The sequence below is a fragment of the Formica exsecta genome, unplaced genomic scaffold (genome assembly GCF_003651465.1).
Source record: "Formica exsecta isolate Colony F162 unplaced genomic scaffold, ASM365146v1 scaffold659, whole genome shotgun sequence".
In the NCBI taxonomy this organism is placed as follows: Eukaryota; Metazoa; Arthropoda; class Insecta; order Hymenoptera; family Formicidae; genus Formica; species Formica exsecta.
In genome coordinates, this window is record NW_021853421.1 from 382,287 (window position 1) to 402,010 (window position 19,724).

The window sequence follows — 19,724 nt, forward strand, 5'->3', positions numbered from 1 at the left end:
TATTATATAATTTAATATATAAATTATTTTTAAAAATTAAAATTACTGTGATTTGTAATCACGGTTGGTTAAGAAAATCGTTAGAAATATTTTCTAAAAATGCTCTCTCTATTTTAATTTAATATTTCTTTAAGATGCGCATTTGCATAAGATAGTTCAAATCAAGTTTAAATCGTTCGAAAATTATTACCCATGTTAGCAAAGAGAATCCTCCGCAGAATAGATGCAGGACCTTCAAGATCTTATCCGAGAACCTTCTCCTCGGCGGGGTCAACAAGTTCGGTCCCTGATCTCGCAAACGATATTTCGCGACGATCGTCGATAAGCCCTGTTCAGGATCCAGTTGCAGGCTTTGCAGTAGATCCTCTACCGGTTGAATGTGCACGTTTGTCTCGATATCTTGGTGAAGAGCATCCAGATCGCGATTATATCGTTGCGACTTACGTAAAAATCGCCACATTATTTAAATCGCGAGTAAAGTCATGTATTAAAAATAAAATGTCTTTAAAATTTAAATATGAAAAAGATACATGTTGTCAAAATTAAAATATGCATTTTTAAAAACGTGTCATGAAGCGGACACGTGCGTAAAGTTAAATCGTAGCAAGCTTGATAATCGATTTATCTTTCGTGGCCCTTTCTGGAATCGATTATTAGAATCTTTTACTGCTTTTCTATTTTATCATTCAAATTTGTTAAATAATCTATACATCGGTAATATAATAAACACTATTTTTCTTATGCCTAAAAATACAAACTGATACAAAATTCACAGAATTGGAATTTATAGAGAAATGACTTTATACACGCGAACAATAAAAATTACGATAGATTTAGCTTTCATAATTCTTAATCTATTCAAATTATTTAAAGTAACGATAGGAGTTAATTAATTCAATTACAACCCTTTTCCATCACGTATCCTCGAAAATATGGGTTGTTCATGCAAATTGTTTATGTTGGTTGCATAATAGTTTTTTTTGAAAAATTGCATCCTTTTTTTCTTAAATTTAGATAATATCTTATTTTAGAACGCGCATATATCAGAGTGCGCGAATACATTACTGCTGGCTAACATTTTTCTTTCAGGGTCGCAACTGTGGGCAATTAATTTATATTAATCAATTTAAATTAATATAAATTAATATAGATTAATTTGAATTAATTGATCGATCAATTTTATTTTTATTTACTAGCTAACATTTTCTTTCGGGGCCCCACAAACGAGTATAAGCGCGTCATCTCTCGATCGAGAATCACACTCGAACGTCCCGCGCAAACGATCGGCGGCAAAGGCGTTTCCTGTATTACCGACCGCGCAGGTCTCTCGCTCCGCGGCTATCCGGTGGCGTTCGCGCGGCGCCACTGTGGAAAGACTCCTCGGTCCGAGAAGAGACGGCGTTTTCTCTACCATTCTCTACGCAGCAGCCGGGGACACGCGCGACTTTGGCCAATCTGTTCCACGTTCGTCCGCCATTATATAGCGCCGTGGCGACGTACCCGCTATTCCCCGGTGAGAGAAGAGTGCGCGACGCGACGCTTACCGACGCTCGGCGTCGTCGAGCGAGTCGTGCGAAGGAACGAGCGAGCGAGCGAATCGGGGGAGTAACCAGCCGAAAACAGGTAGTAACGCCAAGCGTTCCCGTGCGGTAGCCGAGGAGAGTTCTTCTCCCCCGTGTGTGATCGCGCGAGCGAGCGCCGTGAGAGAGAGAGAGGAGCGGGGCCACGCCGTTGCCGAAGCGGAGAGACCGGCTGCCGAGGACATGGAGAATAGGCCGTCGCCGCTTCGCTCGCGGCGCGTCTGCCGATTCTGCCTGACGGAGGCGGAACCGTTGAGCTTCATCTACGAGCGCGACCACAACAAGCCGTTCCAGGTGCCGCTCACATTGCAAATCATGTCCTGCGTCGCCATCGAGGTGAGTGGCCCCGCGATATATGTAACCTTCCTCACGGCATCGAGTCGATATCTCGACTTTTTGCGATGCATTAACCCGTCCCTCTCCGTCCGGGAATATAATGGGAATTTCATTAGAAGCGATGATTAGAAGGCGATAGGGATGCTAGCCACGAGGGGGTGTTTGTTGTTTCGTGAGAGATTCGTAGGGGGAGGGGAGATGGCGCGATGACATCGGTAACGTGGACGGTAAGATTGCCGGCTGATCCGGCGTCGTGACGTCAGCGTTCGCGAAGAGAGGACGCGACGCACAGTCGAATGTTCCCGCTTAAATTTTTTTTATCTCCTTTACCTGGACGCGCTAATGGTCGATCTTATTGTTGGAATTCTTCGCGAATGCTGAAGTCATGACACCGGAATCGAAATGAAAAATAATAAACAGTTCAAGAGTAGAGGTAAAAATGTTTATTTTATTCAATTTTTATATAACTTTATATGTTTTTATAACTTTAAACTGATGTCGTTGATCTATTAATAAAGTACATTATTTATGTGTCTCTTGATTCAATTTTATTCGATGAATTTTTATAAAACTGATCTTTGAATTGACTTTAAATTGATCTTATACATATATCTCACCGACTTATTGATGAAATTATTTATTCATACATTTATATTACGTGCGCGCTTTAATATTTATTATATATTTATAGAAAGATAAGTCTGGCGACCAGCGCCATGATCTTTATGATGAGGAACAGGACGGAGGTAGCGAGGGTGAACAGGAGGAAACAAACAACACCAAGGAAGAGAGGAAACTGGAACCTGGAGAGATCAGAGTGCACGCGTGTGACCAATGCGATCGCACATTCCCCCTGCGTCAAGCTCTGGCGTTGCACATTCAGCGCGCACATCGCGATCGCAACTACAAATGCACCGAGTGCGACCGGCATTTTTTCACTAAATACGACCTCGGCAAACATATGAGTACACATTCGGAGGAAAAGCCGTTCTCCTGTTCAGTCTGCCAGAAGCAATTCTCGCGATTGAACTTGCTGCAACGTCACGAGAAGGTGCATCGGGATGAAGCCCGCTATGCTTGCCAACACTGTGATCGCGAGTTCTTCACTACGGAGGAACTCGAAAAGCACGAGGACGCGATGCACAAGAAGGATAAACCGTTCCAGTGCAACATCTGCAACAAGCGCTTCCAGTACAAACAGGGCTTGGAGCGGCACGAGATGCTGCACAGCGAGGACAAAACATTCGTTTGCGACTACTGCAAGGAAGCCTTCCACACTAGCACCAAGCTGGCCCGGCATCTATCCACGCACGCCGGTCACCGGCCATTTATGTGTAAACTGTGTCCGCGCACATTCTTGCTCTCCCATCACTTGACGAGACACATGCGCACCCACTCCGTGGAAAAACGTCATGTGTGCGAGGATTGCGGCAAGGCGTTTAAGCGTAAGGAGAGTTTGGAGGTGCATCAACTGACGCACACGAAGCGCACAGGAATGGGCCTGACCTGCGATGTTTGCCAAGAGTCTTGTCGTAATCGCGCCGATTATGTTACTCACATCAAGCAACACATCGAGGCGGGCGAGAAGATGGGACCGGATGGTCTGCAGCCCGACAACAAAGCTAAGTCCATCGAGCTGGATTCGGACGAGGAGGAAGAGGAAGAGGATCAGTATTCGGACGGCGACGACGACTACACGCCGCCGGCGTACATTGCGAAGAAACTGCCGAAGGCAATGCCTAGACCTTCGGAGAGTGAAGAGGACGAAGATGAAGAAGACAGAGAAGAGAAGGAAGAGAAATCCGAAAGGCAGGAAAAGGAAGAACGCAAGGAACATCAGGTGGTTTACGTGCGCAGCAAGGACGGCAACATGGTGAAGAAGACCATCAAGACGCTGATGCCAATCCAACGTTGCGATATTCAAGAGCAGAAGACCGTGAAGCAGACCACTCCCACCGGTTCGGTTTCTCAGAGCAGTTTGAAAGGTTCTTCGTCGTCGCAGATCAAGGATGATAATGTCAAGAGCGGGCGAGTAGACGAGACCGAGGCACAAGTGCAGAAGATTGTTGCCTCGGTATTTAAGGAACACAAGATTCCGCTGAAACATCAGCAAAACGCCGGTCAGGATCAGTCTAAAGAGGCTCCAGTGACGAGATCTCAAACTGCTTCTCAGGATACTCACAAGGATAGCGACAAGACGGAGAACATTGAGTCCAAGCCAAAAGCCGTTAATACGGTTAAAGTGATTAAAAGAATCGTGCTGAGGAAGCCGGCGGGAGGAAACAGTAACGATGGAACACCGGTCAGTACATCTAGTGTCAAGGATGGAGACACCAGCCTAAGTGGCACTCCGAGCTCGCACAAGGTTAAGCGCGTGATTGTTCGTAGAATCATCCGGCAGGGCGATACTACTCGCGAAGTCATCATGAATCCGGACGGTACCGCGATAGACCCCGCAGAATTGGCGAAATTGCCGACTGGCAACGTAGTGAAACGAGTAGTGGTGAAGCGACCATTCGACAAGGGTCAGAGCTTGGTGCAAGCCGTATTGCAATCCGCGGAGCAACGACAGAAAGCAGCTGATACAGGCATTCTGAACGAGAAATTTGAGCTGAAGACCTCCCCCTCATCCAGTGGCGGAGCTGCGAGCATGCCGAAGAGCACGATCGCTTCGCAGAAGACACAAGTGATCTCCCAGGGTCAGGATCAAGAGACCAAGGAGAAGCTGGAGCAACTGGAGAAGCGGGTCGAGCAACAGAGGTTGAAGATCGAGGAGCTTCAGGCAAGGAAGGCGCAACAAGATTACGAGGCGATTGATGAGATGTTACCGGAACGGCACGATGAGTCGGAAGATGAGCAGCAGCTGCCGCTCAAGAGGGTGTTCGTGAAACGAAAGCAGAGTATATACGACGAGGAGCGGGAATACAATGACGACGTGGAAACAGAAACGACGAAGATCAATCTGACCCAAGGAGTAAAGGACGACGTTGAGCAAGGATCAGCGAAGGAAGAAGAGAAATCTACCGTAGAAGAGACATTGGAGAATGTTCAAAAGGAAATCCAGAGCGCGTCGAAAACAACGACGACAACCACCACCGGCAACACTACTACCACTAACAGCACACCGGTCACTAAGAAGGGCCCGACGATTTCAAGTAACAAGGTATACTCGAACAAGCGCTACATGATCGTGAAACCTGGCGAAACGTCGGAAGTGGAGGAGATGAGTCGCGAATTGTGCAGTATCTTAGAAACTACCGATAGCGCGGTGAAGATGCAAGAAACTATGCTGAGCAACCTCACGCAAATTTCCGGCATTGCAGTGTCATCAGCATCGGACATAAACACCTCAAACGCGTCTGCGAAGCTGAAGACCGACAACTCGCCGATGGAGGTTGACGAGCAGATTGAGCAAGATTGCGTGGTGCAGGTGGATTGTGACGTAGCTACTATTAAGCAAGAGACTGCGATGGAAGTTGAAGTTGCACAGGAGACTGAAATTAAGTTGGATCCCGAGACGGAGGAACCTGCACAGGTGAGCGTACAGGTGAGCGTTACGCAAGGGGAGATTCAGCCTGATACCGCAACTTTGACACTGGACACACAGGATCTTTCTGAGACTGCTTCGATCTTCGAGTCATCGGATGACGTACTGGAGGTGCGGAAATCGACGAGCGATAACCTGAGCGATTCTGTTATTGAGTTGTCGCAAGGTAACGACACTATCAATCTGAATGATACCAACGATAGTCAGGACAGCCTGGAAGACAAACTCTCGCAAATGGAAGGTTAAAGAAGGTTTGATTCTATTTTACTCGTTTGTCTATTTTGTTGAGGTGCTGCGCCAAGTAAAAATCGTGTTCTCGAATTTGCTAGATATCTGAAGCCCTTCTATTACTGTTGGTAATTAATTTTGATAATATCAGTAAACATCACGCTGTTTAGTTTAGGTAATGTCAATATTAACATCCCTGATTATGGAGCGTATTACTGCTAAATTGATGTTATTTTAATAGTTGTACCAACAAAATACAAAACAGATAATATAATATTGCAGTTATGAAGCAAGTACATATTTATCTAATAATTTTTTAATAATATAATAACATTTTTTAAACTTTGTTTTTTAAATACAAAGTGATTCTAAACTTCTTTTTGCATGAAAAATTAATATTAATTTTATTGCAATAAAATTAAAATTTTGCATTTAAAAGAAATTTTATTGCAATAAGATTGCAATAAAAAGAAATTATTATTACAAAATATATAGTTTTATTTTTTTAATATAATCCTTTCTCCGCTCTTGCAAAATGTTAGAGAATATCGTTATAATTTTACAATAAATATTTCTGAAAGATATATGTAAATTTTTATAATGAATTTATGTAGAATCTCTTTATAATTATCTTTATCTTTAATGCTAATTCCCCATCGTGCAAGATAGATTGATAACAACAAAGATTTATAACATCTGCTAAAATTTAATACTAAAAAAGATGAATTTGATGAAGATAAGAATGGTGAAATTATTTTGTTAGCCAAAGCAAATGCGCAAAGAAGAAAAGTTCACCAAGAGATATTGTGTGTATATATATGTATGTATATATATACATTCTTCTCGTGGTTTTAATTTTCGAAAATTGGGATTGATAAAATCATCCGGTGACTATATATTTACGTACATTTTCTCATTGCAAATGTACCGAATTGAAAGATAATACTTGAAACGAAGACATTGCAAATAAGTCTGATCAAAGTTACTTTAAATCTAGAAAAGATCTCTTTATTTCGAAAATAGCATAAGTCAAATTTTGAAAAATCGAGATAAGAGCAAGGGATGAATAAGAGATTAAATCAAGAGGGTATCAGAAGATTGAAAGTTTTCTTTTCAAACCACTCTGTTAGAAAAATAATTCTACAATTACGAAAAAAATGTACCATAAAATTCTTATAGATCTGATAAACCATTAAAATGACATTAAGATTAGCCATTCTCGAAATAAATAATTCACTCGAGCTTACGAGAGTCACTTCACCTTCACGAAAGTTCTGAAGCAAAAAAATTAAAGATACGTCAGATAAATTTCGATGTGATCTTAATGGGATTGACGCGATATTATCTTCGCTATCATCGAATTCCGAAACGATCGAAGTTACCAAATTACCAATAAAAAATGTTATATATATTCGAATAAAAGACATGCGAGACAAGGATCCTTTTGTACAAACGTCTTCACATGATTGATTCGATTTTATATATTCGATTATATATATTAATGTGACCTGTGTGTAAATTTTTGTTGCTATCAATCCATCTTGCACGATAATGAAATAGCATTAAAAATAAAACAAATTATTATAAAGAGACTCTACATAGACTTATTATAAAAATTTACATATATCTTTTAGAAATATTTATGAAGTAATATCGATATTCTCTCTAACATTTTGCAGGAGCGAAGAAAAATTATATTGGATTATAAAAACAATTTTTCATTTTGTAATATTAATTAGAGTAATAGTAATTAATAGAGAAATAATTATCCGAAAAATTTAATATTTCTCTAGTAATTATGTAATAATAATATTTTTTAGACATGATCGTATATTTTATCTTTTAAAAAAAGAATCTCTGACTTTTCAAAATTGCATATAATTGCGTTAAAAGTGTTATATTATCTGTTTTATTTTTAATGCTGTTTCTTTATCATGCAAGATGAGTTGATAGCAATAAAAATTCATACATAGATAACATCCATATTATAAAATCGAATCAATTATGTGAAGACATTTGTACACAAGGATCTCATCTCGCATTTTTTTTAAATTTAAATCGTTTCGGATGATCATGGACGGAAGATAACATTGCGTTAATTCCATTAAGATCATATTGAAATTTCTTTGACGCATATTTAATTTTTTTGCTTGAAAACTGTAAACTTTGCGAAGATAAAGTGACTCTCGTAAGCTCAAGTGAATCATTTATTTTGAGAATGGCTAATGTTAATGTTATTTTAATATGATTTAACGCATTAGGAGATTTATTTTTAAGAATTCTATGATACATTTTCTTGTAATTGTAGAATTATTTTTCTCAGAGAATGGTTTGAAAAGAGAACTTTGAATCTTCTGATACCTTTTTGATTTATATCTCTTATTTATCTCTTGTTCTCAATTTTTCAAAATTTGACTTATGCTGTTTTTAAAATAACGAGATCTTTCTAGATTTAAAATAACTTTGATCAGATTTATTTGCGATGTCTTCGTTTTGAATATTATCTTTCAATTGAGCATATTTGCAATGAGAGAATGTATATAAATATATAAGCAGCCACCGGATGGTTTTATTGATCCTGATTTTCGAAAATTAAAGCCACGAGAAAAATGTGTACATATATATATATACAACATCTCTTTGCGATTTTTTCTTTTTCGAGCGTTTGCTTTGGCTAACGAAATAACTTCACGATTCTTACATTCGTCGAATTTGTCTTTTTTTTACGATTAAAATTCAACAGATGCAACCGGTTGTCGTTCGCCAATCCCCTTCTTTCCTTCAAGTTCAATCACTTCTTATATTTAAGAATGATCATGATCAATATATAATTCCTTTAATCGAATATATTAAGATATCTATATCAATATTTGAAAACTTGTTAAAATAATTTAAAATATTTCAGATATACAATTTTAGTATAATTTTTAATGTACGGCGATAAAATTACGCTAATCAGATTTTAGTATTGACTGAAATTAATGCGAATCCAAGACAATTGGTCCACATTGTCTATTAGCACATTAAACTAATCAATTTTTTTCGAATATTATGATCACAATTTTTTTGTCTCTTTTTTTTTAATACGTTGTTGATGCAATGGAACTCTGATTTTACAAATCAGCACATATACAACATTGGGAACATAAGAGATAATGAAGTACTAGATATACATATAATAGTATAATCATATAACCAGAATTATTTCGTTAATTAGTTCTGAAGACGATAACATACGTAGGTTATCTGATACTCTGTGCAAGATATTTGGAATTATGTATGAAATACAAAGTATATGGTGTGTAAGTGTAAAAGAGCCCTCGGCAATATTTGTTATGCCTGTTCCCTGTCCTCTTTTTCTCTCTCTTTCTTACACATCTCCCAAACAATAAATATTCAAATAGGTAAGAGAATAGAAAAAAAATTACTTATATGTACACATAGTATATATTATTATCTAATATTATATTTTATTAGTTACAAGAAAATGAACATAATATAATTGATAGAATTTGTATAAAAACTTAGACTTTATTCCGTACACAACATTACATACATATAATTCTTACATTTACGATAATACAAGTATTTTGGATCATTATTATTATATAAATATATATAATCTATTAATTACATATATATAATATATAATGCAGTAACGATATACTTTCATTTATAAAAGAAATACATATTGTTGCGAGAGTGCGTTAAATGTATGTAGACGGATTAAATGTCACGTATATGTGATCACAATACTTGACAATTAGTTATATTTTTACGCGCTTTTACGAAATTAGTGGCTTTTAATCAAATATTAGCTCTCGTGCATGTAGATATGAAAAATTCAGAGAACATCCACGGTGAATAGATAAAAAATATCATGGAAATTGATTATAAATTCGCGTGTAAACTTGCGCGAAATGGCTACGAACATGCATATACATTAATCTAACATTAAGCGAAATGATCGAAAAGTCACGCAAGCGTATAAATTAATTAAATATATTAATAAAAATAGATATGGTTTATGAAAATATAATGAATAATCCCATTGAGACGAATCTTTTGTACCCGCACGTTATTTATTATTACAAATTAAGTATTTTTATACGTGTGATTAAATTAATTATTAAATTATTAAAGAATCATGAATTATTGCAATATCGTGTGATCAGTCTCAATCAATAATTTAATGAGGATAAACAATTAGAAATTAAATTAAGACTCGATGATTTTCGCTGATGATGAGAGAGCCATGAATACTTAAAAACAAATTAAAAAAACGTTAGAAAATTTTTGACTTATGTTTATATTGATGAAGAGCAGCGCATACACTTATCCAAAAATACACTGGGTGTCATAAATTAAATTAAACAGAATTTAATATCAAATACGTTTTAACAGGAGTTGCGTGATTTTTCAATTTTTAATGAAGCGCGGTGGGAATTCAGCCGAATATTCCATTAATTAATTATCAAAATGTTATCAAAGTACAATTGAATATCAACTGCACGTGTCGACCAATGTGGCATGAGATGTCGGCATTGTAAAATATTTTGTAACGAAAGATCTGTCTTCGGTTTTCTTCATATGTTCATCTGTATTTTCATTCTTATCTTATATGATTCAAGACGATTTAGAAACGTATGATATAATTAAACTTTTATTTAATTATATAATTTATGTAATGAAAATTTTTATCGATTGGCAACATTTTATAAAAAAAAATTCTTGAAAACTATTATATTTGGCATTATAATGTGTTTTTAAAACTAAATTAACGCTTTTATTTCAACACAATTGTTAACAAGGTCAACAAAAATGTGAAAATCCTGTAAAAAATTTTTACTTTTTATTTTAAAATTAATTGTGATTGCAATAATTGCATCTCTAGATCGTTTTTAGCGATCATTAGAAACTGACGTTTTGTTAAAAATATTATTCTTTTAAAAAGCAATACAATTCTGAACTTTAATTTTGCAATTTGTGCTTCGCGCAAATAAAAGCGCGCACTTTTCACAATAAAAGCCGTCTAATAATTCTTATCGTATTATCGATAATACAATTTGCGAACTGACAAGATTGTTAAAGTGTTGATTAGAGCATCAAGCGGGACTGACGTGTTTCTTGGCGGTAAGATTCTGGAGCTGCAAAACAAGGATGTTTTGACATTTGCTTTTCTCTTTTTTTATATATATACGAAAGTATTCACTATTCTACAAACGAATTACTAAATCATTTTTGTGTATGTCTGGACATCTTCGTACCTTAAAGTCCGTTATGTCCGCTGTCAATATACTCGAACCTCTGTGGGACAGAGACGATCGTGTACTTACAATTAGAATGGAAATCTTATTTTGAGAAAAATTGTACACCAGAATAGTCGTGAGATTTTGTAAAGAATGAGAAAAAGATCGAAGAAAAATAAGAAAGAAAATTCCTCCTTGAAAAAAGCAGATTTGGCTCTTGTATTTCATAATTTCTTAAAAAATTTCTGAATAATTATTTTTTTTTTTTTATTTTGCGTTTTAATGATATGAGAAGTTATATAAAAATGATTATCTCTCAAGATTTTTATTTTTTGGATTTAAAAAAATAAAATTTACTTATATCGCATTTTGTCATCATGCATTATGAATATACATGCGTTATATAATATATAATATAAGTATATTCTGTCCCATAAAAAATTGGATAAAAATACTTGAGCTTTTGAGATTCCAGAGTTTCATCGACAAGGAAAAAAGTATCGAAAAAAATTATAAATTATACCAAATATTATCTATAAGTAGAGAATTAATGCATGCGTCAGCAATGTTTAAGCGAATTAAGTCTTGTTAATGCAGAGGAAGATGCCAGACTTACATTGTTAATGTTTATTTCCCAAACATTTTTTCAGACATATTAAGAATCAAAAGTTCATAACATGACATTTAATTTTTAATAATTATCGAGAACTTTTACATATATATATATAAATTTAGAAAGTTAAATAAAATTGAAAAATTTAACAAATTTAAAAAGTTGGTCAAAAATTAATTATTTTGAAATCTAATGAATTCTTTTTTCTTTACTAAGAATTGAGAATTAATTAAGAAATCTTGGAAATTGAATATTTTTTATTCGTGTCTGAAAGTGATTTCACATTCTCGTGTTATAATATACCTCCTTCTCCTCGCTGGCAACGGAGGCGTAGGTCCTAGCGGGGACTTCCGGTTCCTTGGCGGGCCCAACTGCGTGTACATAAATTAGCGCACCGGTGATGCCCCCCATAATCGGGCCTACCCAGTACACCCAGTGGTCATCGAAGGCGCCCATTACTACGGCGCTGCCCAGCGAACGCGCCGGATTCATCCCGGCGCCTGTTCGCGGCACCTGATTATTGCAAAAATATTGTTACAAAGATATAAAATAATAATAAAATCAGAGAAGAGGAAGAACTAATTTTTAATATTATTTTATTAATTATAAATGAATTTTGCGTTTTATATAAAATATAATTTTAGAATACATATTGAATGTGGAATTCTGAATGAATTAAGAGTTTGCGTTTAAAGATTTAATTTGAAAATTAAAAAAAAAAGGGAAATGCGTTTTTGTAATTATCGGAATACTTACGCCGACAATATGGCCGACGGTGACTACCAGGCCGATTAAGAGGGGCGCGATGCCTTTGCTGTCCGGTTTAGCGGCGTCGCACGCGCCGCAGATAACCAGGACTAAGATCAATGCTAGGAAGAACTCCACGCCGACTCCTTGGATCGGAGTGATCCCCTTAGAGAGCTTCACTACACCCAGAGCACCCTCCGTCGTATCCGCTGAAAGGGCTCGCAGAATTGCCGAGCCTGCGATCGCGCCCGCACATTGCGCAACGATATACAGGATGCCCCTGATGATTGGCACCTACCGAGAATGTAAGAATTAGCATCTTATCAGCGTAATAGACTGATAACTATTCAGGCAAAAAAAGATAAATTTGAACAGACATCAAGATAATCAAATGAATAATGTAATAAGTATTCGATCAAAATTCAATGATTGATCAGTGATATTATTATTGAAAATTGTTTGTTATACTGATGCGTAATTTGTTTAGTTAATTTGAGATTTGAACGGAGGATGACCGCCGGTTTTTTTTTAATTTAGTTTCACTTCTTTGTAGACGATCAATTTTCATCGCGTGATATCGAATTCCTCAGATGAGTATAGATTTCATTTGTGGAATAAAATATAGCCGATTCTCGATTTACACACGATTTATATACAATGGATTTAGAGCGACTTGAAAGATTCCAAAGATCCTAAATCAAACTATATTTAAAAGAAATCTTACAGAGAGAAAAATAAAAAATAAATAATTGCAACGAAGAGCAATTTATGTATAGAAAGAGAAAAAATTTCGGCAATTTATTATATTAAATTATAATTAACTAATTTTTAATGAGTTATAAACAAACATATTTTCATGAGTTATAAGTCAAGTATAAAAAATTACTATTTTAATAATGATAATTATTTATTTATATTTAATATGAAAAACATAATTACATTATTACAAGTGCTTTATACATTATTTTGCATATCTTGATATTTTACTTGATTTTTATCAATTGAGAATAAAAGCTTTTTTATATCAAATATATACACACGATATGTCACTTTACCTTGCCGATGATGATGAGACCGCACGTGACTGCAGGGTTGACGTGACCGCCAGAAACGTGACCTATCCCCTGAATCGCGCTCGCCACCACCAGACCAAAGGCCAAACCGATGGCAACAACATTTTCAGTTACCACAGCACCGCAGCCGAAGAAATTAAGCAACAGGGTGCCGAGAAATTCTGCCAAAAGACCACGAGGAAGACCGGCCTTCTTATCGGTAAGCTCGTCAGCGCCAAAGGCGTTTTTTAGATTCACCATCTGCGCGAGAAATTTAAGATATTTAAATAGAAAATAATAAAAAGTAAAATAGATAAATGAAAACAGAAGGAAAGAGAGAGAAAGAGGATATAAAAAAATATTACAACAAAAATACATATAAAATCGTTTATCTCGAAACAACCAGAGATTTTAATACGAGCAATAGAGAAAATAGTAAATACTTCAGGATTAGAAAATAGATACAACATGCGATGTTTTTCTTGTATTTTTTTATTGCGATAAAATCATAATTTTTATTAAGATAATATAAAATTCCTATCTATAAACTTTTCCAAAAGATAAAAATTAAGATTTTTTTTTTTTTTTTTTGGTAGATAGAGAAGATGTTTGATTTACGATCTTCTTTACATAATATTAATGAAACAAAAGTATTTTGTATATGGGAAGTGTTTTTTTTTCTTTTATACGGGTTCGTATAAACTTTGATGTCGTCTTGTAACACTTCCTTAGCAATGTTTAGCGGTTCCATCGATCAACGACTAGCGGATCTAGATCGAGGACACGCGTTTTACGAGCATAGCCGCGACGAAAGCTTCGACAGGCTGCATTACGTATGCAAATCGTCACATCCTCGTCTCGAACGCGATCGTCTCGAATTACTTAATCGCTGTAAAGCTCGTTGATCATCACCTACGCGCTTTAATTAAGCAGCAAATCGTCATCGGAAAGGATTGCGACACGTTTTCTTTAATATTTCATAAAATAAAATCACAAACGTATTATCATAATCACATTTTAATTAAATTTATTGTATAAAGAAAAACACTATTTTGTTTTACACATAATTTTTAGAGTTAGTTTTTTTTATTCGTTCTGGTACTTTCTTTTCTTGATATCTATCTGATTAAGCAAAACAGCAAAACTGTGTCAGGGAATATTATTTTTTTTTTCCAAAAAATACCATCTGACAGGCGGGATTACGTAATTTCATGGTTGTCATTACTAAAGTTATAAGATGAGATGATCGGATCCTACAGATGATGTCACAGCCCGAGATTGTTCCTCCTTCGCATTCGTCTGTATATGTGTCATAAAACTATTTGTCGCTTACTGTGACCGATTTGCTAAATCGCGCCGTTACGAAATCATGTGGGTATTAAAGGAACCGGATTTATTTGTTGACGCCTTTATGCGAATCGCGCGATCGATATTTTGTTTTCTCAGCCCCGTATTCTCGCGAAATGTTTGGATTGTAAACATCAATGTGAAGCTTAAATTAGGGACTTGAAGGAATTTTAAGGTCGATCAGCATTTCTGCGCTGCGATTTGTTGCAAAGATAACATTGATTTCATTTAAGAAACATTTTGTGCAAAATTTATGAAACATCAGTAATTACTTTTAATATTTATTTATTAGAAATGTTATATGTCATAATATTAATATTAATTCTAATAAGGTTATTAATATTAATATAATTGCATAAATATTGTATAAATATAATTTATAGCAAATTACATTTGTAAAATTTGACATTTTAAGGACAGATCCTTTGATATGAATTTTCAATCAAATTTTCTTCAGCCAAAAATTTTGAATGTTTTTCATTTATTTCTGAAATTCTCTAACATTTCATGGAACTTTCTGTCACTATTTATGCATTTCGCTCATATGGCGTAATTTGCTAAATTAATGAATTCCGCTTGGTCGGAAATTTCGCGGGATCGTAAAAGCGGTAATGTTCGCACATTAATAGAGCGCGGGCGATGTACGACACCGTCGGGAAATTCTATGAAAGTACGAGCTACGATCTTTATTTCCATCGTTTTTTTATATATTTACCTTTGCTTCCATTTATCTGATTGCTTTTAGCATGATCGCGACGCTAATTTCACAAATGCGAGCGTTAATCGGGTTACAAATACGATTCAACGTTGTTGTTGAAAAATCGTCTTTGCTAATGTTTAAAACAATTATTTACTATTTGTTCTGGCAAGTCTCTGTGCGTTAGATATTATGAACGCTTTACATGAATCGGGAAGGATTACTTGATAAATTTCTCTGATAATTTTCTAAAATATTGCCTAATTTCAAAACACAAGCAAGCGTGCTGTTATATTTATTTAATTTATATAATATTACTTTGCATTATATTATTTACATATTTTTCTTGTTATATATTTATTATTATTTATTTATTTAATATCATGCATTAAATATATCAACATATAATTTTGATATTTAATATGATTATGATTTTTTAATTCAAGTTATATTTATGTTTAATCATAATATGATAATCATTTAAAATTTTAAATTAAATGATTATCATAATATGATAATATGATAAAATTTTAAACTAAATGATTATCATAATATGATAATCATTTAATTTAAAATTTTAACTTCTAGTCGTATATACATATATACATATGAAATTGTATATATATGAAATTATAATCGACTCAAAATTTATGATAAAATATTCAAATTTTATTCTTTTATGAAGCGACAATTTCAATATTAATTATTTAAATTAATTTCTCAATCGTCAAGCAACTGCAATTATAAATGGTGCAACATGAATGAACTGTAAATTGCAACGAAATCTTGAATTCTTACTAAAACGTGCTTCCGTTTCTTTGTTTTTTTCTGCCATAAGTTCTCCTACTTTTTCTATTAACATCCTACTTGCTTTTCACATGTCTTGTTACAATTCAGCATCGTCCTTCGCGACGCTATTATCGATATCGACGTTCCACCTGACAGCAATAAAACCCCCTCCTTCTATCTCACCTGAGAATCCACCTCGTGTTCGTTTCTTCACGATTGCCGTCAATCGTTCCGCGAAAGCGAAGACCGGTCGATTTGGAAGCATAAATCGCCCGTTAGATCCTCGGCGATTTATCCCATAAGTTCTCCTACTTTTTCTATTAACATCCTACTTGCTTTTCACATGTCTTGTTACAATTCAGCAGCGAAGAGAAGAAGGTCGTCCTTCGCGACGCTATTATCGATATCGACATTCCACCTGACAGCAATAAAACCCCCTCCTTCTATCTCACCTGAGAATCCACCTCGTGTTCGTTTCTTCACGATTGCCGTCAATCGTTCCGCGAAAGCGAAGACCGGTCGATTTGGAAGCATAAATCGCCCGTTAGATCCTCGGCGATTTATCGCCGACCGTTAGAGAGATCGTTATCCCTATATGGTCTCGTAGGATTTTTCTTTTCCACTTATTTTATTTTTCTCAGATGGACATCGTGTACGACTTCTTCTCAATCCCTTTAAAGGATCGCTCGACCATATCGAACCGACAATCCACTCGTTCCACTTTATAAGCCAATGGCTTTTTCATTGCATCATTAATTGTCAGAGGTTTAATTTGACTTAAATTAATATAATTTCTTAGCTTTAAATTTTAATCCTTATGAACATATAAATTTAATTCTTAAAATCAATTTTATTGAATTACAGAATATTTTTGAATTATATTTAAATTTTAAACAATTCTTAAATTAATCTTAATTAAATTAAAAGATTTAAATTAAATATTTATTTTAATTCAAATATTATTGTATGTTATAAAATTTTATTATACAAATTTTATTTTACTTTTATCTTTTTATTCTATTATTGTTTACATTTTTTAATCTAAATTACATTATTATTTTAATTTTATTCCAAACTTAATATAATTGTTTATTTTTAGAACACTTTGTACAATTTATATATCAATAATCGTTGTCTAACTGAGATCGATTAACTTATTAAAAAATTATTTATTTCATAAAAGATTTTACAAAGAATAAAATAATTTAATAATAATAATCTATATATCTGTATCAATTGAGATATATATAATATTTTCTTTCAAAATTAGGACCTTATTAATTGGGCTTTAAATATCATCGAGCGCTACAATACGTGTTTATTCATATCGTATATCGATTCATATCGTATATCGATGGAAAATATCGGGAACAATGATAAATCATTGCGTGGCTTCCGCGAAAACAAAGCACGCGATAAAGACAAAAATAGTTAAAATGTTCGCATGAATGTCACGTATCAGCAAAAAATGATCAAGATTTGAATACGCATCTTGCATGCATCTCACGTTAAATTGCTAGTCTGATTCGAATCGTAAAAGCTTGATTCTGCGTTTAACGCAGCGCGATTGCATTTCAGCCTTTTAAACCGAGACATGTTTCTTTGATTGTAAATCCTTCCCACGTGTCGATTAAGCTTTTCCGACAGACTCTGCTATTTTATACATCTTTGAAGCACTGAATAACTTTTATTATAGTAAATGTTATGGAGAGTTTTTAATTTTAATAATCAGTTATGTTATTATTTTTTTATTATATTACTAAATCTAATTATATTACTAAATAAATAAAATTTTAGTATATTACTAATGATACAAAAATAGATCTTTACTCACCCCGAAATTTCGTAACTGACGTTTACACTAAATCCCTTCTAATTCTGTCAACAGCTGTCCACGAGCCTCTAAAAGTTCCTCCAGAATCGTTTGTTCTCTTGACAGTCCGTTAAAAATTACTCAATAAAATTTCTTTGAAAAAATAAAATTTAATTGAGAATTGTTTGAGATACTTTCGAATACTTTTGGAGGGTTTTTCTAAAAGTCTCTCGAGCGGAGACGGTTTACGATGAAGCCGAGATGATTCTTTGAGAGCGACCGAACGACAACTGTCGCAAGTGAAGCTCTCGGGCCGGTCGGGCCTCACGTAGGTAGATATCTGTTCTGGTACTCTATCGGCTGGCTGGCTGACAGCAGAGTAGAAGGGATATCGCGGTTAAAAGTGGCGAATGCAGGCGCGTAAACAATGTGGATGAGTTCATGCGTGGAATATACGCTAATATTTTGATAGATATGAAGCTTTATACGAGAGAACGGATTAAATTTGAAAATGCACCATTGATAAGATCGTGATAAATATATCTCGACATTAACATTTTAATTTTGAGTAAATATATATGTGATTTTGAAATTTTATGGAAACAGTTTAAACCTAAAAATTTGACGTTCAAAGATTCGCAATTAAATATTCTGTGAAACTATAAAAACTTAAAAAAATTTAATAGAGAAATAGAAAAATTAAAAATATTTTTTAAATTGGAAAATTTGTATGTTTTAAACCGTCTAAAAAGTCTACTAGACTTTTCGAAATCACCGTAAAAGTTCTTAACTTTTTTAAAGACTGCTCAAAAAAAGACTGTCTTATTTTGAATCGCTAATACTTCTACTTTTCTGTACGTATTTCATCTATACGTATGTTTTTTAGTCTTTTCCGACATTACATCTTTTTCGTCACACATTTTATAGGCACATACCTATATTATTAGGCATTACACTCCCGCAGTATCTGGGAATTTATTCCCGTACCGGACTCGCATCCTCCGTTGGCTCTTTTTTCTCATCGCTCCTTTAGTGTCTATCAACTTTTAATTTCACCGATCGACATGTATTTGCGTTGGCAACTTTCTTCTCATTTTATAATAAGCCATCACATCGCTGTGAAGGTGAATTCAAAATTTGCGTTAATGAGTCTGACCAGTGCGACCTTCGTCATGCAATTTTTTTTGTATTATCAGGCTCTATATATATTTATATTATATGCATACTAGGATACATATTTTAGTTTATTTGCGTTTTGTTCGCCATATTGCTCCACTTCGTGAAGCTTTGTCATATACTTAATCTTTTTACTTAATTTTTTATTTTCCACCTCGATTTCATTGAAAAGAACTCGAAATGGTAGTCGAAACGTTTAAATTAATGTATAATATATCTTGAATGTATATTTAATAAAATATAATAATTCGTTTACGCTCTAAGTACCGCGTCTGGACTCCAATTGGCCTTCCTGTTTATTAATTGATTAAAAAAGAACGATTTATTTTTGCTTTGACTTGTCTTCAATTTACTATTTTCGGTCTTTGTGTTGCAATCTTTTCTCTCCAGTCTTCTATGAAATGCGATTGCTTTAGGAAGTTAGAAGGGAAACAAGAAACTCGTTTGAGCGATGATATCATCGAGAATCGTTTTATTTAAACTGATAAAACTTTAGAGAATATTATTTTTACAAAAATATATTACATAGATATATAAATCGATAAAATTT

General features: G+C 34.5%; 2 protein-coding genes across 3 annotated transcripts in view; one reads left to right on the forward strand and one right to left on the reverse strand.

The window, feature by feature from the left end:
- Nucleotides 1-9,004, forward strand: part of LOC115242878 — a 10,336-nt gene extending 1,332 nt beyond the window's left edge. The window contains exon 3 of the mRNA XM_029819458.1: nucleotides 2,608-9,004. Within this exon, the coding sequence (XP_029675318.1) occupies nucleotides 2,608-5,709 (3,102 nt within the window). The 3' untranslated portion in view covers nucleotides 5,710-9,004. The remainder of the gene's footprint in view (nucleotides 1-2,607) is intronic.
- Nucleotides 9,005-9,202: 198 nt separating this feature from the next.
- LOC115242906 (aquaporin AQPAn.G-like) lies at nucleotides 9,203-18,391 on the reverse strand. Of its 2 annotated transcripts, XM_029819499.1 has the most exons (6): nucleotides 18,020-18,387; nucleotides 13,356-13,613; nucleotides 12,310-12,594; nucleotides 11,857-12,066; nucleotides 10,959-10,998; nucleotides 9,203-10,838 (listed from the first exon to the last, which is right to left on the reverse strand). In XM_029819499.1, exons 2-5 carry the CDS (start codon nucleotides 13,611-13,613, stop codon nucleotides 10,960-10,962), a joined length of 792 nt encoding a protein of 263 aa, XP_029675359.1. In that variant the 5' UTR covers nucleotides 18,020-18,387; the 3' UTR covers nucleotides 9,203-10,838; nucleotide 10,959. The 2 variants fall into 2 exon arrangements, with proteins under 2 accessions (XP_029675359.1, XP_029675358.1); XM_029819498.1 differs by lacking the exon at nucleotides 10,959-10,998 and having other exon boundaries at nucleotides 18,020-18,391.
- Nucleotides 18,392-19,724: the final 1,333 nt, after the last annotated feature.